The sequence below is a fragment of the Zonotrichia leucophrys genome, chromosome 1 (genome assembly GCF_028769735.1).
Source record: "Zonotrichia leucophrys gambelii isolate GWCS_2022_RI chromosome 1, RI_Zleu_2.0, whole genome shotgun sequence".
In the NCBI taxonomy this organism is placed as follows: domain Eukaryota; kingdom Metazoa; phylum Chordata; class Aves; order Passeriformes; family Passerellidae; genus Zonotrichia; species Zonotrichia leucophrys.
In genome coordinates, this window is record NC_088169.1 from 83,763,884 (window position 1) to 83,791,838 (window position 27,955).

Here is a 27,955-nt window from a genome sequence, read left to right on the forward strand (position 1 = left end):
TTAATCAGGACTCAGTGCAAGCCAATGATATTAGAACCACAGAGATTCCTGTGAAAATTTTATGAGTGTGTACTTCCAGAAAGTTCTTGGGTATCTGATGCATAGCCAGTAAAACAAAGCTGAACAATATACAAGTTTACGCCTCTTCCAGAAAATGTGGTATGTAAGCACGACTTGGGCATTGCTACACTTTGCTTTACTTGGAAAAAGAGTAGAGCAGTTGACAGAATTCAGTTAAATTGGATTAATTAACCTAGAGAGGAGGAGAGGATTGAAAAGTCAAATTTCAGAGCACAGCCAGAATGGAAACCTGCGCCAGTCACTTGGTAGCTTGGTCAGTACCATGCACTGAAAACAAGTGGATACATGAATCTCTACTCCCCCAAATAAGAAAATAATAGCCAGCTACTGCCTAGTCCAGAGAAATATCTAAAATGCCTTCATGTTTTCTCATAAGTATCCAGAAAAGAAACTGAAATCTACAAATTGAAAGAGGGAAATTTAAGGTTTAGATAATAGGAGGAAGTTTTTTACTGTGAGGGTGGCAAGGCACTGGAACAGGTTGGCCAGGGAGGCTGTAGAGTTCCAACTCAGTTTGGATAAGGCCTTGAACAGTCGCTGGTCTAGTAGAAGCTGTCTCGGCCCATGGCAGGGGGTGTTGAACTAGCTGGTCTTTAAGGTCCTTTTCAAACCCTCAGCATTCTATGATTCTGTGATTCTATGACCAAAGAACCAAGTCTGTCAGAGTTCAAAGAATGTCTGGATGCTGCCCCTAGTCAAACAGTGTATTTTAGGTACTCTTGTGAGAAGCAGGGTGTTGGACTACAAGCCTTATGTGTCCCTTCCAATTTGATGTATTCCATGATTATTTTTCAGTCAGCAGTCCTTGCCAAATATGAATGTCATTTATAAATAATTTTAGCTATTGTCGTTTCATTTAAAAAAGAAATTAGGAAGAAAAATCACTCACAAAAAGTTTCACCTGTCAGTTCTGCTACACTTTAGATGAGCATTGTATAAATAATAACCTGAATGCAAACTTCTAACAGAAAAAGAAACATAAACTATTCATCAGTTGTCTATGTGTGTGTAGATGTACTTCTGAAAAACAAATAGGAGGCCTACAGGTCCTACAGACATTCTGACCCCAAACCTCACATTATGAAACTGCCCCTGTTCACCATTGACCAGCCACTGAAAGATTGTTATGCGCTGCTAGACTGTCAGTGATGGATAAATTGCTTTCTTCATATGCTTTGCCCACATTTTTCCTGATATATCTGGGCTTGTGCAAGAATTTCAGTTTCAGTGAAGGCTTGCAGGCAAGCAAACAGCAATTATTTAAAGCTGTCAGGAACAGAATCAGTTATAAGCACAGCCAGCTGCCTGCAGTATCACACCCAAGAAAACATTTGGGTCCCTGCAGCACTTGCTGGAAATCCAGATGATGCCTGTACAAAATCAATGGCTTGCTACTGACCACAGAAGATGAAAAATGAAGAAAAAAAAAAAGGCAAAGCAATTTTAACCAGAAATGTGAAATAATGTGGAGAAATACAAAAATTATATCCGCAAGGAAAATAGTGAAAAGAAATGGTTTGAAGTATTACTAGTGTTTTATGACACCAAGGAATTTAGGATTTATGTTATGTCATGATAACAGGCTTTGTAGTGCTGAAGATTCTACTGAAAACAGCATCCTAGATAAAGATACCTACACATCAGATTTATTTTCTTTTTGCTGCCACATCCATGTCCCCATTTAAAAGTGAGAGAACAGGAAAACAATAAACAACTCCTATCATGACTCAGGAGTAATATTCCTGATACCCCATTTGGATCCTTCAAACAGTGAAAAAAGATAAAATTTTTTGGACCACAGATGCATTTGATAATGTCACTGTTTCCATTTGCCTTTTATTACATAAACCAACAATAAAATCAACATCAGGGAGACACTCTTCCAGGCAATACCCTCTTTTGTCAAAAACTACCCTACTTGGCTGCTCTTGTTTTCCCTACAAGCCATGCATCCCTTTCTTCCTTAGACCATGGTTGCAATAATACTGCTATTGCTGCTATGTAAAATGCCCACTGAGTCAGCACACAAACTTGAAAAGGTTGGAGTGTACACAGAGGATGGTTTAGAACTGAAATATTTTTGCCAGATCCTTAATGGCACTTTTCTTTAAGCTATTGTGTTGCTGAATCATTCTACCTTCTAACCCTAACCAACTAATTAACTAACACAAAAAAAAAAAAATTCCATGGCTGATCAGCACCTGGTAGAAAGATTCAAATGCACATTATTTCTGCTTTGCTAGGTGATAAAGACAAATTGGAATTTAAGTGTCTATTGCATTGTAATGGGTAAACATCAGTAAGAAACTGCAGCAAAATGTAAATCTCATTAAGAATTGTTCTTTCCAAATGCTCTGAATATTGCTCTTATCTTTACAAGCAAGGAGTCTACCTGAGAACAATTCTGCAGTTTCCACACAGCACACTTCACAGGCTTAATTAGAGAAATTCCAAAGTTCTGTTTGCCAAGACCTTTCTTCTGCTAGACACAGAGCCAGAGTGGCAGAGATTGGAAGGCAGTTCTGGAAAACACCTACTCCAACCTCCCTGCTCAAGCAGGGGTAACTAGATCGAGTTCCTCCGAGCTGAGTCCACTCAGGGTTTTAGTATCCCCAAGGACAGACTCCACTGCCTCTGTTCAACACAAGGACTGGACACTGACACAAAGACTGCATAATCAGTGACCTTCACAGCTGACCAGAGAAGCAAGTAAAGGTAAAAAAAAAAAATCACAAAAAATATGTATAGCTTAAATTACAGCATGACTTGCAGTTTAGCACAATAAAATGCTACCCAGTAACGCCCTTGGAATCACTGAAATGGGAGCATATGGCCCAGTACAATCAACCTTTTGCTTTGATGTGACCTAACAATTCACAGTTCACACGGACAATACCCATTTCATGGTTTCACTCTAATAAAAATTTAATGAAATAATCCTTTAAAGTATAAATCTCTGGTTTCCTGCTTACTTTTATGAGCTAAGGAGGAACTACAACCTGCACCCTACAACTACGCTTTGAAGGATCCCACAGTTGCTAGCTAAAACACTGCTGACTTTAAATATTCCAGCATATGCAGAAAGAACTGGTTGATGGTCTGCATTTCTTTAATACCTGATCAGAAGACAAGAATTTGCTGTTTCCCAAGGGCCAGCCTAGTCTCCTGTCATTAGGTTAATATCACTGCTCAGAAAAAACACCATGATGTTTACCATTGTAGGATCAAGCTGATAAAATTCACTGAAAGCCATTTAAAAAGCAACCTGACCCTTTCAAAACAAACTCTAACTTTTCAACTCAAGCTATTTAAATGTCTGCAAGGGGAAAAGTTTTGTTCCTTGCTTCAGAAGACAGCTACACCACCCTGTGAGTGCCAAGAAGCAGCACAAGCAGTTCTGATGCAGAGGGGGTCGGCACCACTTGTGAACAGCAGCCAGGGATGGGGCTCCTCATCTCTCCTGCACTGCCCATACTGCCTCTCACTGTAAGTAAGGAAAATCGATTTTCTATTGCTTAGCTTCATAGAATAATAGTCTTAAAACATTTTAGCAATATTTTGACATGAGTATATTCATTTCATTCATCTGAGAATTCCCTGGTCTTGTTCTGGGATTTCAATAGGGGAAATTTTGCTTTTGGATGTGCCAGATATGAATTATATTGCAAAATTCTTAAGCAGGCACGGGTTTTCTGGAGAAATGTAAGTATGCATGTTACTTACCATCCACAAAGCAGGGAAGAATCTTCACCACATTAAAGCATTGCAAATGCATGAAATAATCTAAAATGTGCCAGTGAACAGAAGTATTTGGCCTATTCTCTGTACTGTGTGTTTACTTTGAAGGAAGGTGAAAAGAGCAATCTCTCTACTAAATTCCTTTTGAACACAAACTTCATTGCATTCACTGCACTGGAACATAACTTAGGTTAATGGCGCCACCTGGTGACAATTCTTACTCGCTGTTCCCAACCCTTGTAAAGCAAGAAAAAATAAATTTGCATGGTACAAACCATCCCTTCAAGAGAAACCCCCCGAAAAACCACATCACCTGCATTAATTACTTGTCCTAGGGAGCACAGTGTCTGGTACACAAAGAATAATAAACAATAGGAAGTAAAATATTTCTTAACATACTTTCATTTTACACACTATCACCCACTATGGTTTATTAGCTTGTGAAGAGAATGCACTTAATAGTACATGAAGGAAAAAGAGAGAATTAACACTAATTTGGAATCTGCTGGGGATGTGGGAGTAGGGTGGTTTTTCTAGCTCAAAATCCTGTTTGCTGCAGTGATGTGTAAAACTCTAGCACCACCTTGTAGGATTTTACTATCCCCATGACTGCAGTCCCTAAACAAAAAAATGAGTGTTTTGAGCATGTGCTTTTTGCACCTTACCTACTAGTAACAACTCACTAGAGAAATTAATTCTGAAGCCATAAATTGGCCTGTGCATCTCTCTCTGCATTGCAACACTGCTGATTACAATCACAAAACAACTGATGGGAGGTTCCTTTGGCATGGTGAGACTCTTGTCATGTTTCCTCAAGGTAAATCAGGATTTGTGCTGCAGGCAACAGTACGTGGTGGAGGGAACACCTAGGGTAAGGAGGAGACAAGCATGGACAGGCCAAGGAATGCTGGAATCCTTGCTCAGGCAATGTAGCACCATCAAGGACCTGAAGTCTGTTTGGGATCTGTTCTGTATCTGTGTATCCAATGTGTATAACCAACCTTATTACTTTCTTTCTTGTGTATAAAATAACAAATAGTTTACAAATGGATAGCTTCAAAAACCTAACATTTAAAGAAATTGGTAGAGGACAGTAATAGAAATGGAGATGGAAGCTGGTATTTTGCAGGAGATGCCTGGGTATAAAGTGGAGGAAGACACACTTTACTTCATGTAACACAACTTAAAGCTAAAATTACATCTGTACAATAAAATAGCCAGAATTTGTATTATGGATCATATTGATGGTTTCTCTACAGCTTTGCTTGCAAAACACAAGTTCCCAACAATCACTGCATAACCATCACTTTAATTGCATTACAGTAACAACTTACAGGTGAAACCAGTCATTTTAGAAGTCTCACCTCAGCTTTACTCCCATCCAATTGTCTCAATATCCTATTTACAGTTGCAATCCTGCACAACAATTCCATCAGCACAACTGCTGACTAGTCTTTCACATTTATAAAAAAGAACACTTAATAGAAGGCAGTATACTTGCTTTACAGTTCACTATGCTCACCCCAAATTTGCTAATTTTTTACTAAAGATATTGGCAGGGCAGCTGAAATTACTGGACAACTTTCAGTGTATTAATGTGCTTTTGAACAGAAAACAACTGCATCCCTTCACCCCCCAGGACCTTCAACAGACTGGTATTTCCTTTCTATGGAACCTAATCAGAGACCTCCTTAATTTAATAAAATAGGACTATCTCAACAGGAGGATGGATACTCTTCTCCTAGAAGCCTACTTCACATAAGAGTCACACACTGCAGATGCAAATTATACAAGTATCCATATGCTTCATTTATACAACTATTTAACCAAACTAGCATAATAAATATGTCTAGTTAGATACTTGCAGTAAGTGTGCAGCTGTCTGGAAGGAGATACAAAATCACCATTAGTGAAATCCAAACTGCAGCTGTCATTAATCAAAGCTTTGCCCTTGAACATTCATCATTTGGATATTGCTGTGACAAAGTGGACTTTTACTGCTGTTCGGGATGGGAAGATTTTTACTTCCTTCAAATAATTTGAGTTTTCTAGTGGTGCAGATGCTGTGAAAAAGGCAGTTTTCATGCTTGGTCTCAACACAGCAAATAAACAGAGGAAAGAGCATCAAAATATTACAGGGCACTTAAATTATATGTAAAATGCTGAAGTTTAGCACAGTATGGAGAAAATCCCCATTGAAAAGATTTGTGTTTAATACAAATAATTGATGTTTCTTGGATAAATGAGCTGGAGATAATGCAGTCAGGAGAGATTTGATTGTTAGGCCAAACGAAGATTTCTGTGATATTGAAGTGGTGATGTAGAAGACGCTTTAGTCAAGATGAGGTTCCATGAGTAAAGATCTGCTGCTGCTGCCAGGACCTACAGCCTTTGATCAGAAAAGAACAATGGCTGTTAAAATTATTCACCACTGGATTGACAGGGATGGAGGGGTTTGCACAAACTCAGGGGATTAAACCAGAGAAATCCAAAGAGCTCTCCTCATGGTGAATATGGCCAATATATCACAGAATCACTTGGGTTGGAAAGAATTTTGAGAGGCCATCTCTCACAAAGAGATGGATGGGAAAGAATTTTGAGAGGCCAACCTCCCCACAATGATCAGGGATATCTTCCACTAGATCAGTTTGCTCAGAGTCACATTCAACTTGACCTTGAATGTTTTCAGGGATGAGGCAGCTACTACCTCTCTGGGCAATCTGTGCCAGTGTCTCACCACCCTCATTATAAAAAATAATTTGCCTTTTATCCATCTAAATCGACCCCCTTTACCTGAAAAACCATTCCTCCTTGACCTATTGCCACAGATCTTACTAAAAAGTCTGTCCCCATCCTTCCTTATAAACTCCTTCAAATATTAAAAAGTCACAATGGTCTTCCTGGAGCTTTCTCTCCTCCAGGTCAAACAGCTCCAACTCCCTCAGTCTGCCTTGACTGGAGAGGTGTTCCATCCTTGTGATCATTTTCATGACTCTCCTCTGGACCTGCTGTAACAGGTTCATGTTTTTCCTGTGCTGAGGATTTTCTGAGGATCCCAGAGAGGGGTGCAGCACTCCAGGTGGGCTCTCACCAAAGCAGAATAGAGCAGGAGAAAACCTCTCTTGCCCTGTTGGTCATGCTGCTTTTGATGCATCCCAGAACACCGCTGCCTTCCTGGGCTATGTGAAGGCTTCACTCTAGACTGTTAACCATCATTTCTTTGGAAAGATGATTAAAAACTTTGCAAAGGTTTCTGTCTTCGTGAACTCTATGAGCCTTATTTTTTATGCATTAACTAGCAGCTAACCAGGGCTCTTCACAGACAATATATTTGTCCCCAGAGGCTATAGAAGCCACTGGATCTGCCTGGATGTGGCAAAGTCAAATTTAGCCACAAGAACAAGGTGCTGAGTGACTGCTATCAGGCATATTATTTAGGCTAGACAAAAGATGATACACTTCCAGAAGATTAAAGAGGACAACCTGCAATGTCTGAAGAAGAGTCTGAAGGCACATTCTGACAGTGCCTGTGAGATGCTACCCAATACCCAAAATGCACAAGCTCTGCCATGTCAACTACACACACTTGGAATCACCTTCTAGACTTGAGCTTGGATTCTTACTTTAAAATTCTCTTAGCCTCCAGAACAGAGCAGCAGATTTATGGTGATGATCCCTGGACTGTGAATGGTTAGAAAGAATGCTGGTCATGTGGGCCAAAATCTTGTCAGAAACCATTCAAGCTATTTTACATGTAGATGATTGAGTTTTCCATGTGGAAATAGGTGAGTTCCCAGGTTAGTTCACTAATAAAGACACTTCCAACTAGATTTCAGCTGTCAGTACATTCTTTCAGAGTGCTTTGTTGGACAGTAAGTGTGCACAAGGGAAGTTCATAAACTTGCTGGAAATCCATACTCCTGCTTGCCTTGCAGTAACTTTGTCACGTAACCACACTTGGAGCAAACTACTAAGAATTTGCTGACTGCAGCTTCTTCTGCATTTGTGAGCCATCTGTTCGGTCCCAGCACTTGTATATATTGCTTCCACATGAGATCTGCACACTTTACTGGATGCTGCTTTATGAGAGCATTACCCAGTTCAGAAAGAGTCACCCTCAGCTGTGCAGTCACACCCAAGAAGTTTGGAATTCACTCCTGATGCCATTGAGAGCCTTAAAGATATAACATGTAAACAGCAAATTCTTTAGGTCTTTTCACAGCACTATGGAAACTGTACTTTCAAGCAAAAAAAAAAAAAAAATTAGCTGGGAATTATTGTAAATTTATTGTTTTGTGAAGGACTCCTCAAAACTTACTTCTTCACCAAACACTTGTCAAATATCTTTTGGTTTGGGAAAAGCATTGCAGTTTGTGGCACAGTTTTGGTATATAGCAATAAATGATGAGCAGTGGGTTTGAGATATGCAACTACCACACCTCTCATGTCCACTGACTTCCAGAGAAAGCAATGAAGAAGAATTGTAATATTCTCTGAGGCTTTCTTGCAGCAGCAAGATGATGTCTGGCAGAGCAACTATGTCAAACTATAATGGTTTCCTTTTTATCATGACTATTTTTATACTAATGTTTTTTCAAACATGTGATGAGGACTGGCACTGAAGACACTGGAGGAAGTTGAATTTGAATGAATCAATCCTACAAAACTGCTTTTGAGTTCTGTGAAGAGACTTCTATTCAGGAACATCCGTATCTGCAAACCTTTGGCACAGTTTAGCATGTATTTCCTTTACACACTGAAACAAGTCCTGTTCCAAGGAAGGTTCTTCCAAAGACTTTCACATCTGATTTTTTTGAGTGCAAATCTTGCAGAATATGAATCTGCACTGAGAAACCCTGCAGTTCTTGTATTTATCCTTAAAAGAGATGCTGGATGAGATCACTTTGCCAGCACAGGTTATCTCAAAAACCTAGTGTAACCATGTAACACAATTCTTATTAGAAGGTATTTGTCTATTCAAATTTGTAATCCAATCAGGATTTATGCATTTATTCCATTGAGGACTGTGTATTGATGCCCTAGCTATCCTGTCTTCCTCTCTAATCCTTTACTTATCACCCACACTGCTTAGCAAAAGTTCAAGGCACTGGTCCTTTTCTTTGCCTAGACATCCTCCAGTACCTTAGGATTGTCTCAATTTAATGCCAACTCCTCATTTAAATGCAAAATGCACCTGGCACAACATTATTGCTGTACTGTACCTCAGAACCCCGTCCCATTTCTCCAGAGATCCATCTCCTCACCGAATGACAACCAATACCCAAAACTGGGTACACCCAAAGCTACAATCACAAACACAAATCTGGTGTTTGACAAACAGCCATTACAGTTCATTTCTTAGGCCTTTCTTTAGTGAAAGGAAAGACAACTTGCCAAAAAACAGGCTACAGATAGAGCACAGCCTTATAACAGGAACCTTCACCTTATATCCTAATGCTACGCCAAGCTCTGTAAGCAAATGCTGAAGCAAAGCCTTCAGCACTCTGGTACTTCAAGAGACATTTCACATCCTAGGCTAAGGAGAAATACATCAAAAAAGAGGGAAGGCCCCTAAAAATGCACAAATATCACCCTTTCATCTTAACTGCAGAGGCCAAAGCTGAAAATTTAGTGAAGTAAAGAAGATAGCTAATTCAAAATCTCTTGCATAAATTTACTAACTTGTTTGATTGATTTTTCTTATTTGACCAAAATCTTAAAAGGAAGAAATTGTCTTGACAGAAAAGGTCACAAATGACACAAGAGATAACACAAAGGCACTCCAATGGGAAGCTGGGGCTTGGTAGTAATTCCCAAGCCACAAAGCCCTACATGATAAATAAAACATTTTGCAAAGCTGAACAAAGAGTGCTTGTCCCTTACCTTCCCAAGAGCCCTGGCAGTTACTTTATCTCATTAAAGTACTGGATGTACTTATCCAATATTTACAGTCCTGCCTTTAGGTTACTCTAGCAACTCTTATAGTCCCAGACAAGCAGTTTATGAAAGATGTACATATTTTAATTTGCGTGGAGTGTCGACTGGGATTCTTACGCTGTCACTCATACACCTCACCTAATCATCAGGAATCACCAACAGAACTTTTGAGCAATCTTGTCCTTGCCTCTGAGGTGCAACACTTGCACCACACACAGGACATGTTTTCTTGGCTTGGTGCTTTATATGTCTCCAGCTCAGACTCCTTAGGTAAACGATACTGAAACTGGTATCAAAAAATGCATTGCACAACTAGATATAATGTCCTGACTATAAAAGGTTGCTTCTCCTGCAGGACTGTCTGTTCTGAAAAACAAAGGTCTTTCAGAAACAAAGCTAGCTCACTCCAGAAACAGAATTTTTAGAGCATGTTTTAAAGCAACACCTGTTTTCATTATTCTTATACGTTTGCTCTTTTTAATGTTCTGATTTGACTGAATTCTTAGAATTCAGCTGGTCTAACCAGGCTATCTCAGCTCAAACAGGATCTCCTGCTTTCACTGGCACCATTTCTTTCTATTGCCTAAAGAGATATACCCTTATATTTAGGGCTATATTCTAACAGCCAACACATCTGTGGTACAAATTATCTGGCTTGAATCTCACTCTCAGTTTTTTGGGCCTGTGAATAACACACAAGTGTTGGTTACAGTTATCTAAGCTTTTCCCTGCTCCTAGCTCAGCTCACAGATTGGTTTGGGTTGGAAGGGACTTGAAAGATCATCTAATTCAACCCTACTGCTATAGGCAAAACCACCTTTCATTAAACCAAGGTGTTCAAAGCCCCATTCAGCCTAACCATGGTTACTCCCAGGGATGGAACATCCAAAACACCTCTGGGTAACCTGTTACAGTTACCCTCACAGTAAATAATTTGTTTCTTATGTATAATCTAACCTTGAATAATTTGTGTCATTTTGGTCTACACTATATAAGGACGATATTAAACTATTAGAGAGCATCCAAAGGAGGGCAACAAAGATGTTGAAGGGCCTTGAGAGGAAGCCTTATGAGGAGTGGCTGGGTACACTTGGTCTGCTCAGCCTGGAGGAGACTGAGGGGAGACCTCATTGCAGCCTCTGACTTCCTCATGAGGGGAAGAGGAGGAGCTGGAACTGATCTCTTCCCTCTGGTGACAGTGACAGGACCAGAAGGCATGGCCTACTGTTGTGTCAGGAGAAGTTCAGGTTGGATATTAGGAAATGCAAGCACCCAGAGGGTGCTTGGGCACTGGAGCAGGCTCCCCAGGGCAGTGCTCACAGCACCAGCCTGACAGAGTTCAAGAAGCAATTGGACAATGTTCTCAGGCACATGGTGTGACCCTTGGGGACAGTCCCATGCAGGGCCAGGAGATGGAATGATGATCCTGATGGGCCCATTCCAACTCAGCGTATTCTGTGGTTCAACATGCCTTCTTTCAGCTAAAAGCCCTTGTCCTATTACTCCATGCCCTTATATAAAATTCCTCTCCAGCGAGGCACTAAGGACTGGGAACAAATAAAATCAGTGGATTGTCACTCAAAGGGTCAGAATAACAGCAGGTTTAGTAGAACATAAATAAAATACCCAGGTTTGATTTTGTATTCTCATGAAAATATAGATCCTTATTGCATCAGAGTTCATTAAGCTGGCTTGTTGCAGCATAATCACTCACATTTCATGTTATGAGCAAGTACCTCCTAAAGCAAGACTGCCAGTGAAAAGTCTCACAGATGGCAGTTCCACCCTCCAACAGACATGCATTTGTCAAAACTGTAAGAAAAATAATTTCCAATAATAAATTATTAGTTTTACAAATCTGTTAATCATGCACAATGCAACATACAGAGACATGTTAGTATTAATAGTTTTAACACCAGTAATAGCTCAATGTCTGCTCCTATTTGCAAATGTTCTCCCTGCCATTTTGTGGCCCACTTTTGCTCTAGCTAGATATCCTACCCCATCTTTCACAGCAAAGATAACAAAACTGAGTAAGAACAGGCCTTTGACTGCCTTCAATTTGCTCCAAGGCTATGAAACCAGATAATGCTTTCCATTATAACTTCAGCCTGACAGCCTAAATCAGGATGATCTCATGATATGACGTAAGCTTTGGATTCCTTAGTTAAGCCCAGGTTCAGACACAAGTGTCCTGTGAGGTCTTGGGTCAGTCACTAAAGCTTTTGTTCAGATCAGCTGGGTTTTGCAATCCATAAGAAGTCCAGAAGAGCCATGGTCAGCCGGGCACCACACACAAGGATGGGACTCCTCAGGAGACTTTTGTGTTATTCAGACATGGGCATTGTCACCAGACACTCCCAGGTGTCAAATGGAGACACTGAACCATAGCCAGATGCAGGGATAGGGAGCACTGTACACACAGACACTTAAAACTGCTTTTTTGATGGAATTACCTCCCTATTCCAGAGGAGGATTTTAAAAAGGTGGTTTTCAAAATAAAGAGGCCTTCCTCTGAAGACCATCTAAATCTATGAGATTCATTATCCTTGCTGGAAATTCAGGTAGCAACTCTCAAAATATGTTAACCTCACATAACACATGCATTTCAGAATGCTTTATGCACCCTGTGTAATGAGCAAAAACTAACAGTCTAAAAAGCTTTCTAACTTCAAATCTAATGAGACTACACAGAAAAGCAGCTGGAACTCCTGCTTATAAACACCTTGCTATAATTACAAGATAAGCAAAAGAATTAGGCTTTCTAATCGCAATAAATTACCAAGCAGAAAATGTAATAAAATCTAACAAGGTCTTTCTATATTGCACTCTGTTATTACAACCTTTTTATAGTATCATCTATTGCAAAATGCCAGGCAGCTAATTAAGGGAAGAGCTTTTTTCTCAGGTTAAGTAGAGCACCTACGTTTCTGCAATTATTGTATGGTTGGAAAGTGTGTCCTGATTCTGCTCCCATTTAAAGAAAAGAAATCAAGTCAGCATTATAGCAAGTTTTGTGCGCTTGCTCTCAAGTGCATTTAGTACATGGTCAAAATGACCAGGTAAGAGTTTGGAATAAACAAGCTATGCTTTTGCACAACCATAGTGCTTCTCATTCTTGGACTTCAGTACATTGATAAATATTAATTAACTCCCATACTGCTACTCTGAAATAAGCAAGGGCTATATTTAAGCATCACTTGGTTTGCTACTGAAATGCATCCCCCTTTTTATGCTTGGACAAGATGCAGCAGCAGCTGAACGACACATATGAATATTAAACAAGAGATTTAGAGAAGAAATAAGGAATACTTAATCCAAAAGGCAGCCCATAGGGAATTACACAGGTGAATAGGAATTACTTAAAGTAACGGCCCCCAAACTCTGCAGGTAATTTTGTTCTTCAGTCACCTCCACTTTAAATTTAGATTTGCTGTGGCTTTTAATAATACTGGAGGACTTCACAGGCAGCATGTCAGCTCTGAACTGTAGCAATGGGAACTCTGGCACAAAATCAGGGCCAGAATTGCTAGAATTTGTTTTTATTTGTAAAAAATGAAAGAAGTGATTTAAATGATCACAGCACAATAAGATTTTGGCTTTATGGTGCTGAAAGAGGTTATGAGGAGCTGTTTAGACATCAGAGGATTCAATAACTAAGCCCTCAAAGAGCTATTCCACCACCAAACACTGTCTAACTGAGGAGCTCTTATTTTCAACACATCCCACCCAGTAGAGGGTACCACACTCAGCAGCAAGGGTCATCACCTGGCACAGGGTTTCTGCCCTACTTCTGTTGGTGGCTGCATCAATGGCTTATCTGCTGCCAGTGCAAGGAATTCAGCACATGGAAGTCACAATTTGGAAAAAATCCTGGTTTTGCAGTGTCATCTCAGCCTCATGTTCTGCATTATGGGGAAACCTCTTTACAGTCTTCCATTGCAAAACCTACTTAATATCCAGCTGCCCCAGCACGAAGAGCCAAATTATTTCTTGGGCAGACAATTATTAGAGAAGATTATGATTCATAACAGGACAAAATCCACCAAGCAGCCATTCAAAAAGGGTAACAAGGATATCACTGTCTGTGCAACAGAAATGAAAAAAAGAGCAGACAGCTTTCTTCTCCTGTGAAACATCATCACCACTCATTGCTTTCTGTGACAAAAGGAGAAGGCATTTAAATAAGACCAGCATTAGTTTGATACCTAACCCTCTACACATTTCTTTACTATTTAAATAGTCTCTGTTAGAATGGATGGAGGCACTTTGCCAAGGAAACCTCTGGAATTATTCCTGTAAATATGTCATTTAAACATTTTTTTGTGTACTTCAAACATAATTTTTACAGGCTAGCCCTCTCAGAGGCCCTCCAAATGACTTGCTCTACATCAGCATTTCCAGCCTCAGTATAAGAATTATACTAACAGCTTACCTTGTACTTACTTATCCACCAAAACCAATTCTGGCAGGGCAGCCAAACATTCATCTTAATTGAAAACGTCACATCTTTGTTTTTTCATCAAATTAATAAATGAGGTCACCAGATGGCTCTTTTAGGATCATTGAGCTGGGCTTCTTGGATTTTATGCTCCATGTGTGCTTTACTACCCAACTAAAAATCCCTAACGTTGCAAACACATCACATCAATCAGTGCTGGCATCCCCACGTGACCAAAGTACCTCCAACAAAAAGCTGAGTTCCACAATCACAGAATCCTTTCCTGAATCCAGCCTCTCACATCAAAAGACTTGAGAGCAGACCTGGGGCGACATGTTATCAGTGATGTGCCATGGAGCAGCGCTAGAGGAACTGTTAATTTGAGATGCATTAATGAATCCGTTCTCCTAAGTAGAATTTATTTCTTAGAGAGGTCAAGTGCCTTTTATTGAACAGTTAATTTTACAATCAGGTATTCAATCTACCAGATAGGCTCCATGGTAACATGAACATTTTATATAGTTAAAAATTGACCTAGCAGATTATCACCATCTTTCTCCTCTTCAATGCTGAGGAAGGGGAAAAGACCTTTGTACAGTAATTTGAGAGACTGAACCAGGCAATACATTGCTGACTCCAACCAAAACCCTCTGCAGAGGCATTCCTGCATCTCTGCAGAGGGCTTCCCAAAAGTGAAAGCAAATCTTACATTTCCCCAGGTCCTTTAAGCTTCTGGCACAGAATTCCTCTGTATCTCCACCTGGCATTGAAAAGGTTTGTATTTCATTAAGATAAACTGCACAAAACTGTAGTCTGAGCACCTTCCAGGCTCTTGGATAGGGTTTGGTGGTGGTGTGTTTAGACCACCCAACACCTTGGAGGCTGATCCATAGGAAACACACACACACTACTGCAGTATGGATCTGAAATGGGCTTGGCCTCCATGCCAGCTTCCCGGACATGTTCAACTTCCCCTAAACCTAAGGAAATCTTGGTACAGCTAATGAACTGGCATAAACAGATGTTGCTGAGAGATGTTGTGCTCCCACTTGCTTTAGCATTATGGCTAATTGAAACTTCTTGAGAAATTCCAAATGGCTGCAAGAGCATTAAAACACCTTGAATTGGAGTTCAAAACACTGGAAACTCACAGGCACACGGGATGAACTTTATGTAGTAAAAGATGAACTATACTTACAAGGTCCTGACACATAGCAAATGTTTTCTCTGATCTCCCAAAAGCTTTAATGGAAATCATTACAAACTTCTGGTGAGCAATCCAGAACATTTTGAAACAGAAAACACCACACTTATTGTGGACAAAATAAAATAATGCCAACAGATATACACATTTGAAATCAGTGTAACCACAAGATGTCACTCTAAACTTTACTTAGAGGAAGGGTTAGGCTACTTCAACTTTTAATAGAGTTCAAAGATACTTTTTTCAAACTGTATTTTTAGTCTTCCACATTGCATTTACAAAACTTAAAACAAAAATTATTTGTTACATGTCACAACTAAATGAGTGTGAGAAAGGCAGTCTACTACACCAAAACTTACTTTTAAATCCTCAAAAGGCAGGCTGGGTATGAAATGATAATGAGAATAAAAACAGAACAGCCTTTTGGTTTCGAGGGTTAAGAAAGAAAAAGAATAAAGTTACAGTTCAGTTCAACACTGAAGATCAAAAACAAGTCAAGAAAATGCAAAATTTAGGAGAAAATAGCCACTAAACATTTTGACCCTGTATCTATCCCTCTGTCTCACTGCAATTAGGTTGGATTTCTCCTGCTGTCTAATTACTATCTGCTTAGAAAGATACTCCATTTGCTTTGCAGTAGAAATCATCTAGTTTAGCTAAACCATCTAACTATTGGGATAAAAATCAGATCTAAGAGAAAGGAAGCAGTACTTTTGGTTGCATCAGCATCTCTAAAAGCTCAGGCAGCAAAGGCTCATGTGGAAGTATCCAACAGTTTTGACCTTGCTTTCAAACATGTGTTGTTAATACCATCACACAATGGAAATTGTGAAAAGAAGCTGCCTTTGCTATCCTTAAAGTCCAGGAAATCACTATGAAAAATTAACTCCAAAACACTGATAAGGTTGCCAAGGTACTTTCAAAGTTAGAAAGTGTCACACTTTAGGTGTATGGACACACATCACTTGTCCCTCTGCTCTGACACTTGATTTAGCGTACAGAGTGGGCCTGCTCTGGGAAAGCTGCCTGAGCAACTTTGCATCATTTATCTGAGGAGCTGAAAGGCTGAGAGCAGTAAGAAGATTTCTTGAGGGTTCTTTAGCTTAAGAGCATTAAATGACACCCTGGGAATTAAATCCTACCCCTGACTCCTACTGATAGCCTCACTGAGGTCAGAAAGTCACATACACAGTAGTTTTCCAAAGTGATCACCCATCAGATGATCCTCATGTTTTAAGTACCCAAAATGAGACACTGAGACAGTCTTGCTGGAATGGTGGCACCCCCTGTTGCAGCTGGAGCTGTGGTCAGACATGAGAAGTGGTGATGTGGTGATGTATCAGGTCACAAATGTCTCCAATCAGGCCTCAAAAAGAGGAAGATATTTTTACTTTTATTTCTCAGGGCTTCAGTACCACCTCTCACAGATTAAATAATGATAGGAAAGCAATCAATTAAATACTTGCTCATGAGCCGAGTCCTGCCCCTTCTGCACACTGAATGAAGCAGGATTTTTGAAGAAAACAAGTCTGAGGTCAAATAAATAAGAATTATCACACTATGTGTAGGCACAGGAATTGAACTCAGTTCACCAAAACTGGTTTAGTTACAACACTGCCCTCTGATCACTTACCTAATTCTCTTCACATAAGATGTGGTATTTCAAAACATTCTGCATAACACAAAATAACATAACATGTAATGATAATTATTAGAAAAACTATTTTCTATTTCTATAGCCTGGGGTCTTATGCAGTGGTGCCCTAATCACCTGTATCAACAGATATTCAAAGCCACACAACTGTGATTACAAAATGAAGATAGGAAAGAACACATTAAAGACATAAATTCAGTCTTCTTTGCAAAGAGCACCTAATTATCTCAGAGGCAGATCAGGGTGGCAGACCACAAACACAGAAAACAGACCTCATGACAGAATCAACGTGCAACAGGAATGAGCAACACAGTCTGCAGCATTTCTTGTCAAGACACTCTAATACTCAACAGAGCCCCTAAGCACAGAATAATACCTGAGCAAACCACAGCAGAAGCTTGAGATAAATACAATATCCATGGTTACCTGCCAACAATATGTACAGATGAACTCATGTAAGTACTCTGCATATAGACATAGATATTCACAGATATATACAGGTATGTGTATCTAAGATTAAGCAGTTTACTTTGATGCATCTTACTGTTCAGTGCTCAATCCCAATTGCACTTAAATCACTCCCATCAGTATTTTTCACAGACTCCCACAACACACTGGAAGCACAGGGTAAAGTAAAAAGAGTACTGAGATTCCAAAAGATTCACAGTGGTAGCACTAGGCAATAAACTTGGCTCATTTATAACAGCTTGGAGAAACATAAGGTATAACACTCTTCAAGGCTAAAATTTCAAGGCTAAATGATTTAAAAATTATCATGCAATTTCTTAAAAAGTTATAGTCACCAAACAAAAGTCACATCACAGTCTAGCCTAAAATAACTCTGCAGACCAAAACATTAGCAAGAGAGAACAGCTCTGCTATTTTAGAGATAAAAATAAACATTGGGATTAGTGATGGAACAGCTTGCTCCAGATTATTTTCTTCCATTTTATTAGTAGATGTACAAACTACATTAGCAAGATATAAATCCAGTCTTTTTTTCTTCAGCACCAAAAGAAAATCATCTATCCCATTGTTCTTTTATATTCTGTCAGCCTGAAAAAGGAAACTGCATTATTCAAAATAAAACCAAATTATCTAAATGAATCTCTTAATAATTAGTCTCTAGTTCTCATCACAAACCAACAATAAAGGGCTATCCCTATTTAATGCAAAGAAAAATAAAAGCTTCACATTGGGACAGCAGCCACACAGTTACAGCTGCTGCAACTGCATTTTATAATTCTAATTATACACAGAATCCACATGGCCAAGAGGCACTGAAAAAAAAAAATAAAATAAAAACACCAAAAAACCAAACCCTACAGAAACAAAAACCAGCTTTTATTCCTTGCTGGATATTGAAAACCAACAACCTCAACTCTTAGCACATAGCTCATATTAAAAATGGTTTATAGCTAATTGCTTTTGCATTTCTAATCACAAAAGTCCCCAAACGTTCCAAATTCCTTGTCTGAGATGTAAATGGTCTCATTCATGGGTTAAAAAGCAGCAAAACAGAAGCAGAGGGTTGCGTTAGGATTACAAGTGATTATGTATTAGCCAGGTTGTATCAGTGCAGTAATCGGTTTCTTCTTGTACTCAGCTAGGCTGAGAATCCAGGCACAGACCTGGGCTGGGGTCTTCTGTTTATCAGAGCTCATCAGCATTCACTCCCATAAATGTTAGAGGTAGCAGAGCTTTGGTTTTGGGTTGAGGTCTTTCCTGATAATTCACAAGCTTTTAATATTTCAATTCTTTCAAATAAAAACTGATTTAGGGTATGCATACAAGATTCCCACCTCTGGGCACACATCTTTCCTCAAGGTGGGAAATGGCTTTAATATTAAGACACTGGCTACTCACATCACCAGGCTGGCCAGCAACAACAGGGAGGACCATGCCCTGGCTTTCTTTGCTCCTCATCTCTAACCAGTAAGAACATCACATTAACACCCTGTAAGTCCCAAAGACTAAAGCAATTCTGAAAAATATTTCAGTTCCCCACTGTTGTCATCTTACTGCAGGGGTTCCATACTGTTGTCTCCTTATCACAAAAGTTTCATACCTTCTTGGTATTTCTCGTGGACAGCTCCTCAGGGCACTGACTCTTTCTTCTTCACAAAGCAGCCACTGACTCCAGTGCCCTTCTCAATGAGCCACCTCACTCTTTTATAGCACTCTTCTTCTCATTGCTTACAGCTGTGGCCTGGTAAAGTCAGGCCTGTTCCTAATCTTTGATAATTGGCCCAGCTGCAACTCCTTAGTGTAGAAGGAGTTATTATTTTCTATCTTTATTTTCTTATATTCTATCCCCCTACACCCCATCACAGACACAACTAAGAAAACCTTTCAGGGTAACATTTCAGACTTCAATGAAACACAAAGACTGCCCAGAGAGGCTGTGGTCTCCTCCCCTGGAGATATGCAAAAGCCATCTGAGCACAACTCTGAGAGCTGTGCTCTAGGGAACCCTGCTTAGGCAGGGAGGCTGGGCTAGGGGATCTCCACTCGGGATACCAGTGGTCCATTCCAACCTGACCCATTCTGCCAGTCTGTGAAACTCCCCTCTCTGGGTATCTGCACTCCAAATCCTCTGTAGCAACACGATGTCTGTCCATCTTCCTTCTCCACATGCATCCACCTGTCAGCTCTCACCAGTTAAATTTGGACCCTCTGCCCATTGCCAGTGCAACCTGAGAGAAGCAAAGAGGCCTTACTTCCTCTAAAGGATCCACAGGCACCATGGGTTGGGAGGAATTATAACAGATTGAGAGAAATTATAATAACGCAGGAAAAATTGCATTGCCATGGAAGCAAAAGCAGCAGTGGGCCAAAATCCACTAGAAACCACTTAGTATAAATCTGCCTTTTTTCTTTCTTTTTAACAAATGGTCCACTCCTTGTGACCAGACTTTCACTGGAGAATTGCAAGGGTTAGTTCCTCCAGCTGGCTGCAATCCAGCTCCCAGCTCATAGAAAAGAAAAATCACACAGCTTCAAACCATCCCAAAGATCGAGCACTACCTTTAGCTCTTTTGAGAGAGAGCACAGAATTTGCTTACTAAGAGAATTGGACTTCAAGAATAAAAGCAGCTGCAGCTGTCTTCAGGCAAAACAAAAGCTGCCCTTGAATTTAAATTTCAGTTCTGCTGTAATTTATGCTGCAACAAAGAAAGATGCCAGTTTGGGAAAGTAGGACTCTGTGCAGAGTAATAACAGGCTTCCCCATTGTCAGAGATGTCATTTGAGCATCTCTCAAATGTGACAGCACTGAAGACGTTTTGCACATTTCTTTTGCTTCTCAACATTTTTAATAGTCAGGGAGGGTTTCAATATTTTTAGACACAGCTATAGAAGAATCTATTTCTCAGTCAGGGAAGATCTGAACATAAATCTCAGAGAATCACCCCAACACAAGATGCCAAGCAAGCAAAATCGACAGGGGTTTTATTCTTTGACTTCATGAACCATGGATGCAGGCCCTCAGCAAGAGGATTGACTAATGTCCCTGGGCTGGACACAGGCTTGGCTACATTGGGTTAACACCTGAGGAATCCAGTGCTGTTACTGTGGGTGAAACAGCCTGACATGACCAGAAACCAGCTCACTGAGAGTAAGTCTAGAGAGAAATGACATAGGAGACAAGCAACCTTACATCCAGGAGCACTGCAAGTAGTTGAGCACACAGAACACATGAGTGAGATGAAAACATCTACTGAGAGCAAGCCTGGCAAGTATGAATAGGCAACACCCAGTTGTGCTTTCCTGTTGAAAAGTTTCCCAGCACAGCAATTCATTTCATGTCCTTCTGGTGCCTAAAACACTGACACAGCACTGAGTATTGAGACATGCTTCCTCCTAGGGACTGAGAAAGATGGGTAGTGGTGACAGTCACCATCGCCTCACCTCAGAAAGGTCAAACAAGTTCTCCACTTGCATTTCCTCAATACTAGCAGCTTTATCAGGAACCCTGTGGAATTAGACATTGCCTTGTTTTCTGTGGTGCTATGAACGTTAAATGTCTGCTCAAAGAAAAAAAGTACAAAAGGGGTCTTGGTGGTTGTGAAGAAAAGCCTGAAAATATGATACCAGTGTTTCTTAAAGACAGATCACAGGAGCAGACAGTAATATCCTTCATTATTTAATAGCTTATTCATATGCCTTTTGTGCAAATCTCAGCACTACCATGTATGACCAGCACTCTATTTTTTGCATTTTCTGGCCTCTCAAACTCTTGTTCACACTACTTGGTACAGGCCCCATCTCCAGCCCAGGATTGTGATGCAGGTCTGCTATTCTTATCTTGTGCCCTGCTTTTCATACATCTATATTCCCCAGTCCTGACCCATCTCCTTCCCCCTCTTCTCAAATTTCATTAAAAACTTTCTCCTTAAACACAACATGCCTGAACAAATTCCTTGCCCTTGCCTTACCACTAATCTCCTATATTTTCTTCTCCCCACGATATGGTCAACAGTATCATTATTCTTCTCAGCATTAAAGCCTACGTAATGTGGGAACCATTTTTCATAATTATTCTTAGTTGACATACCTGGCTATGTCTATCTAAATCTTCCTCATTTTCTATTCTTAGTTTTCTTTTTATGACAGTGAAATGTTCCAACATTCCATCATTACCCCTATGATAGGTTCCTCTCCAGTTTTTTTCATATCTGAACTATCCAGAAATTTAACCATGGCCCTAAGTGCAAAAGAAATGTCAGTCCCAGCTCACAACTTTGTAGACACTGAGGTTAATCAAAGCAAGACAAATCCACAGGAAATCAAGCTCTTAGCTTGCTTCATCTAGCTATAATAAATACTTGCATTTCTCAAGGAATACACTATTTTTAATAGATACATATGTCCTAAAGTAATTAAACTAAAGGGAAACTTGCTTTGGATCTCTGAAATGTCCTCTTTATATATTCAATCTGTCCTAGGCACCTTCCAGTAACATGGAAGAATGCAAGATTTAACTAGATCTCTGGAATTTTGGAGACTAGTGTAATACTATTGAATTATACTTCCACTTCCATTTATACAACCTTTGAACAGAAGAGCAATATGAGATCGCAGAAAAATCATCTGAGTTCTTTTTTGACTTGGTTTAAGACATGATCACTCTTAAAAAGGATTGTTATAACAAGGTATATTTAAAAGTGAGCTGGATGAGGAACACAGTCTAAAAAACCAGCCTACTGGAAATGTAACACTGTATCCTAAGTCTCCAAGTGCCGGCTGTGACACAGATGATGAGTAAATTCTCTAACAGTAATGCTTGCTACAGCAATTTTTAAGATGAGCAGTTTCAGAACATCTGCCCTATTTTGAAAAAATGGTTCAATAACATTGTAAAAAAAAAAGGTGATGCATATTTTAATTAGAAATATGGCATTTTAAAATTCAGGCAAAGTTACGCAAGCATGAGAAAAAACATGAGACATGGTTTCAAAGTCCACAGGAAATACGTCACTGACTGCAGATTGGGTTTATCCGAATTTTAGAAAAACCTATGGAGATTAGTTTTTACCTAATACTGCATAAGATGATTACAGTTATTTGTGGCACTTTAATTCCTACTAGAAACAAAATGATGTTTTATGGAGATGTATCTACAAAAAAACCCCAAACAACCCTGACATAAACCTCTTTTATCCATTCTCATTCCACAGAACCACCCTCTAAGCTCTGGAATCATGCACTTTTCTTAATGAAATGAAGGCTAGACAAATATGTAGCAGAGGTTTCTCCAAATAAATTGTACTAAACTATGTACTGCATTATTAAAATTTATTAAGTTGCCTAAAGAACAGAACTGGAATGAGAAATTTTTGGCTGCTCTAACACATCCAGATGACTATTATTACTCTCTTTCATGACTTCCCTTTTTTATCTCAGCAAGATATCTCCAAGATGCCCCATATTGAGACAATCCCAACAAATGATACATTTGGATTTTTGGGGTTTTATTTCCTCTTCCTTTTAAAAATGTTCACATCAGCACACGTGCTACAATTTAAGAGAACCTTGTGATTTTACTATCAGCTAACTAAAGATGAACCTACAAAAAGAAAAATCCTTACAAGGTCCTAACAAACAGCATAACTCCTCACTGCCCATAGAAGAGTGGGTAAAATCCTCCTGGAGAATGAAATCTAGAATTAACTTCAGAGTAATGTCAATATCTAAATTCATCTTCTTCCCCTTGAAGCATGCTCCTTCTGAAGAGTTGTTCCTCCTCCCTCGTCTTAGGGCTGGATTTTCAAACCATTGTGTTTGGGACACTGGAGTGTTAGTGGGACTCCAGAGACTGCAGTTCCACATGTCACTTTGAAAATGTGCCTCTTAGCAACTAACTCAGCTGTCACTGAGCACAGCCACTCTACCAAGAGGTCCAGGAACAAGAGCAGCCCAAAGGGAGAAGGGAATGCTTTTAAATCCTAATTAAAATATAAAAAGACAATCCTTCAATAATCCTTCTGTAAATCACTTGCAGAACTTTTCCTTACATGATTGTAATGGCTTCTTGCATGTGTAGAATATATGCAAGAAAAATACTGAATCTTCCTTTTTCTCATGTTACCCCACTGTTCAGTAGTCCACATTTAATTCTTATGAAACAAATTGAAGATAAAAATAGTCAGACACACACTGAGAAGCCAAGTTCAAAGATGGCTGAATCAAATCAGCATAATCACACAAGCACAAGCATAAATTTGAGAATAAAAAGGAACTAGACAACATGAGATTTGAAAACTGACTAATATTATTATTTTTCTTTATCTGTTCTTGTTATACTCAGTTTAAGACATCCAACAGATTTTTAAAGCCTTTTGGAAGTTAACGAGAACTGAAACTTAAAAGGGCAGAGATGGCTACAATGGATAAATTTATTTGTAAAGGAACCAAAGTCCACTGAAGCTGTGGGACCTACAAGAGCTGAATTTGGCACATAATTCTATGTTAACTTTATTCCTGGTAAGAACATGCACCTCCACATCCAGATTAACGGTTCTGTACAAAAATCACATTTTTCTTTAGTAGTTACAGCCTAAATATTCAAAAGGTCAATCATTCTGGATAAAACCAATATTTGACAGCTATATATATATTGAGAGAGAGCTTTGGAAAGCAATGAACTTTCACAGTCTGGAAATTAAGTCTCATTAACATCAGGCAAAGAAAAATGGACACTTTCAAGAGCATTAGACATTCTGCAAATATAAAAGACATAGGAAGATTAGCAGTACAGTACTTAAGAAGAGACCAGAAGCTCTGCCTTAGGTATTCCTTTGTGTGGTGGTCTAATTTATAGGTGAATAGAGAAGCTATGCCATGAAGCTAAACCAGATGTTATGGAAGTGAGGGTCTTTTTAAATACTAATTATGCAAGAATCTCATTGATTGTGCAATAACATCATCTGCCACGCTTAAAGTGTGTGGGATGTCTCCTCTCATGAAGAGGAGTAACAAACCAAAGGTAATAATGAGAAACTTTGAACACATCTCACAATTCTCAAATCTCTTCTATAAAAGGAAGTGTTTCAGAAGAAAGGAAAGACATCTAAAGGCCCACAAATTAAAATGCTAACTTCTGTAACACCATGCTTCTCAATCTGTTATTGTAGCAATCAAAGGATGTAAGTTGTTCTTTGGATTCAACCTTACTGTAGCTATAATCACTTTTTCATTTCTAACATGTGTAATACATCAACAGATATTGTAGTGTAGCCACACACAAAGCACACATGGTGTTACAATACTCTGAAGTATTCTAATTACTTCAAATAGTGCAGGAGTAAATGTACAGCTCATGTCACTTCTATGACTAGTGTATTTCTTCAGTACACAATTCTATATCCATAGTCACCTTCATAAAAACAATATGGAAAGGTCCAATCTTTTTCTCTCCTTATTTTCAAATATATTTACAACTATTTGGTAAATTCAATTATTAATCCCATTCCTTTTTTAACACACACAGAGCAATTAAAATTATGTAGATTTTATAAAATAAAGCTAATAACCTGAAAGAAGTTAAGAAAAGTTACAAGTAAAATAGCACTAACATTAATTCCATTTGCAGGAAATGTTAGAGACTGGTAAAACACATTTTCTACAAATGCTACAGGAATTCCTGAAACTAGTCCCAGGCCTCCATTGTCTTCACAGTAATAATGCATTATTGATGTGCTTCCCCTTGTATGACAATCAAAATTTTTCCATAACTGGTCCTGACTGTAGCTTTGCAAGAAACACAGTTGATACTCTGGTTTCAAACAGCCGTAAGTTAAAGGCATGTGTGCTTCCACAGACATAATTTGTGTTAGGAAATGCACCCTTGGGATGAGCTCCTCACAAAATGTATCTGTGTGGGAAGGAAGGGCCATGCAATGTGAGCAAGGGGGCAGAGGGAGGTAGAGCAAGGGAGGTGCACAGTTGCAGTCACCACTTCCCATGACTGGCAGCTCAAGCACAGCACAAGGAACAAAGGAATGCCAAGGCAAACATATACGACCTTGATAACATTATATATAACAACTTATGGAGGTTGCTTTATACAAAGCTCCAAAACAACAAGCACTTGATTTTAACATCATTTACAAGATGAAATGGGGATCTTCGAGTAAGTGGAAGAAAGTCTGAGCGATACACCAACACATCTATTTGAACACTGTGACATCACATGAATGGGAACATTCTGCCAAACCGTGTCCTGGAACAATTGTCTTAATTCATTTTTGAGTTTCTCTGCTGACACTTTTCACAAAAGCATAATTTAAAAGATACAAAAATTTTCAATGCTATTTGGTGCCAGTGAAATCAATTAAACTTTGGCCATTTACCTGTGAAGATGGCTTCATCTTCAGCTTTGCATAAACAGTTATATCTTACTCTGATTCTGTACCTTCCATTAAATAAAACAAAACAGCAAGGTTTAGGTGTAATTATTCAATTCTTTAACTTGTTTTAGGTTTCTGTTACTTTCCTTCTCTGCAAGTAAGAAAATACCTTTAAAATATCAGTACAATGAGTTTCTGCTCAGAGAACCTGTAAGGATGATCTCAACATGCTTTTCACCATAAACACAAATAAAAGTTACTAGGTCTGACCTAGCTCTGGCCTCCAAGAGATTGCACCTAGTATTAAACATTAGTACCTACCTAGAAGTGCCTGAAACAAGCTGCTCTTAAAGATGCCCATCACCTTTCTGATGGCTTTTTTCAGCTGTTGCTCTTCTGGCTTCCGTAGTTTTTTGCAATATTCTTCCAGCAGTACTAAAGCTCGGTCAGTATCTAAATAAAGAAAAAACAAAACCAGCACAATGTCTTTATTGGCTCTGAAAAGTATCTAAGTGTTCAAATGTTAACTACACATTTTGAAAGACACTGCTCACACAGATAAACAGCATTTACAGGAAGTGTTCATAGAATTGTGACAGTACTATTGCTGGAAAAGATCTACAAGATCATCGAGTCCAACTGTTAAATCAGCACCACCATGTTCCCCAGCAAACCACATCCCCAAGTGCCACATCCACATGCCTTTGGAACACCTCCAGGGATGGTGATGTTACTGCTTGCTGTCACTAGCTGTATATCACAAACATATGCATATGGGAAAATGATCTTTGGAATAGCATCTATAACAAGTGCTCAACTTCCATTTATCCAAAGCCATCTGGAAACTATAGGGCCAGGACCAAATTACAACTTGCAGAAGCCACAAAATCATAGACAATAACCATTATAGAAACCCATGGAGGAAAACTGGCCTTAAAACATATTCAGAGAAGACATGAAAGTGTTTGCTTTGCATCTGCAGCACTCACTTCTTTGACTGACAAATGTGTATCTGAAAGGCAGGTGTCCAAGAGTGAGGCTGATTTTTTCTATTCCCTCAATAGCAATTTTATGTATCTACCTCTTTGGTAAATGAGGCTTTGATAGCAGACTTTCATCCATGTGCTGGCTCAAAGAGAGCAATCCAGCCTTTCTGTAAGAGCCCAGAGGAGGAGAGCTTTGTTTCTCCTGCTGCTATTATCTTTGTGCAGTCACTTGCCAAGAGCACGAATAGCATGCAAAATTGCATGAAATCCAAACATCACCATCTCTTACAGAGAAGAAAACAGAGGAACATGGAGAATCCGACCTCATCTGTCCTTCTCCCCCATCACAGTTAGAGTCCAGAAATGTACATGAGCATATGTATGACACTGAGATATCGACACATGCTTTTATAATTGTATTGCCACCTTATTTTCAGTAAGATTCCCAAACACTTAAACCCCCTCTCTCCTCCCAATTAATAATTACAAGCAAGTGCCTCAATCTAAACTTCCCCCATTAGAGTTCAATGAAAGTCTCATTACTAGGAGAGGGTCAGATTCCTCTGGTTAGAATAAACGCAAAGCAATGTAAAATGCTTGGAAAGTCAATAAAGATCACTTTTATAATTCTTTTTTACTAAATAACTAAAATAAAGCTCATTTTTAACTGTATAAAGATGGACTGTCTTTGTTCAGGGTCTTGAAGACTCCCTGCATTATAGGCCTTGGGAAGTGACAACCAGATGAATTCACACTGGGGCAGATACATGACTTGGATTCTGTAATCTGATCAAATTCTCAAATTTAAAAAGGGGAAAATTTTAATAAATCAATAAAGTCTAAAAAGAGGCAATGTTTTTTCTTTCTCCTCACAGAAATTCTACCTGGTCACAAGCATTTTATCAGATAAATAAAAACCATAATGAATAAAAAGGAATATTATTTAAGCATTTTCATATGTGTACAGACATGTATATACATATATAGAATCATTAAGGTTGGAAAAGACCTCCAAGATCATTGAGTCCAACCCACGTACATATCACACAGACAGGAAGATTAGGG

At 39.1% G+C, this 27,955-nt stretch overlaps 1 protein-coding gene and 1 long non-coding RNA gene across 12 annotated transcripts in view; both read right to left on the reverse strand.

The window, feature by feature from the left end:
- The window catches only part of LOC135451050 (uncharacterized), a 35,781-nt gene extending 16,579 nt beyond the window's left edge, over positions 1–19,202 (reverse strand). Inside the window, exon 1 of one of the 2 annotated variants that reach the window (XR_010441202.1) lies at positions 19,124–19,201. This is a non-coding gene — a long non-coding RNA (uncharacterized LOC135451050). Of the gene's footprint in view, positions 1–19,123 lie in introns of both variants that reach the window. The other variant, XR_010441203.1, reaches the window with a different exon arrangement.
- The window catches only part of DLG2 (discs large MAGUK scaffold protein 2), a 990,031-nt gene that overhangs the window by 946,175 nt on the left and 15,901 nt on the right, over positions 1–27,955 (reverse strand). For all 10 annotated transcript variants that reach the window (XM_064719541.1, XM_064719525.1, XM_064719532.1 and 7 more), the window contains exon 3: positions 26,226–26,357. In XM_064719541.1, coding sequence (XP_064575611.1) covers positions 26,226–26,357 — 132 coding nt within the window. The remainder of the gene's footprint in view (positions 1–26,225; positions 26,358–27,955) is intronic.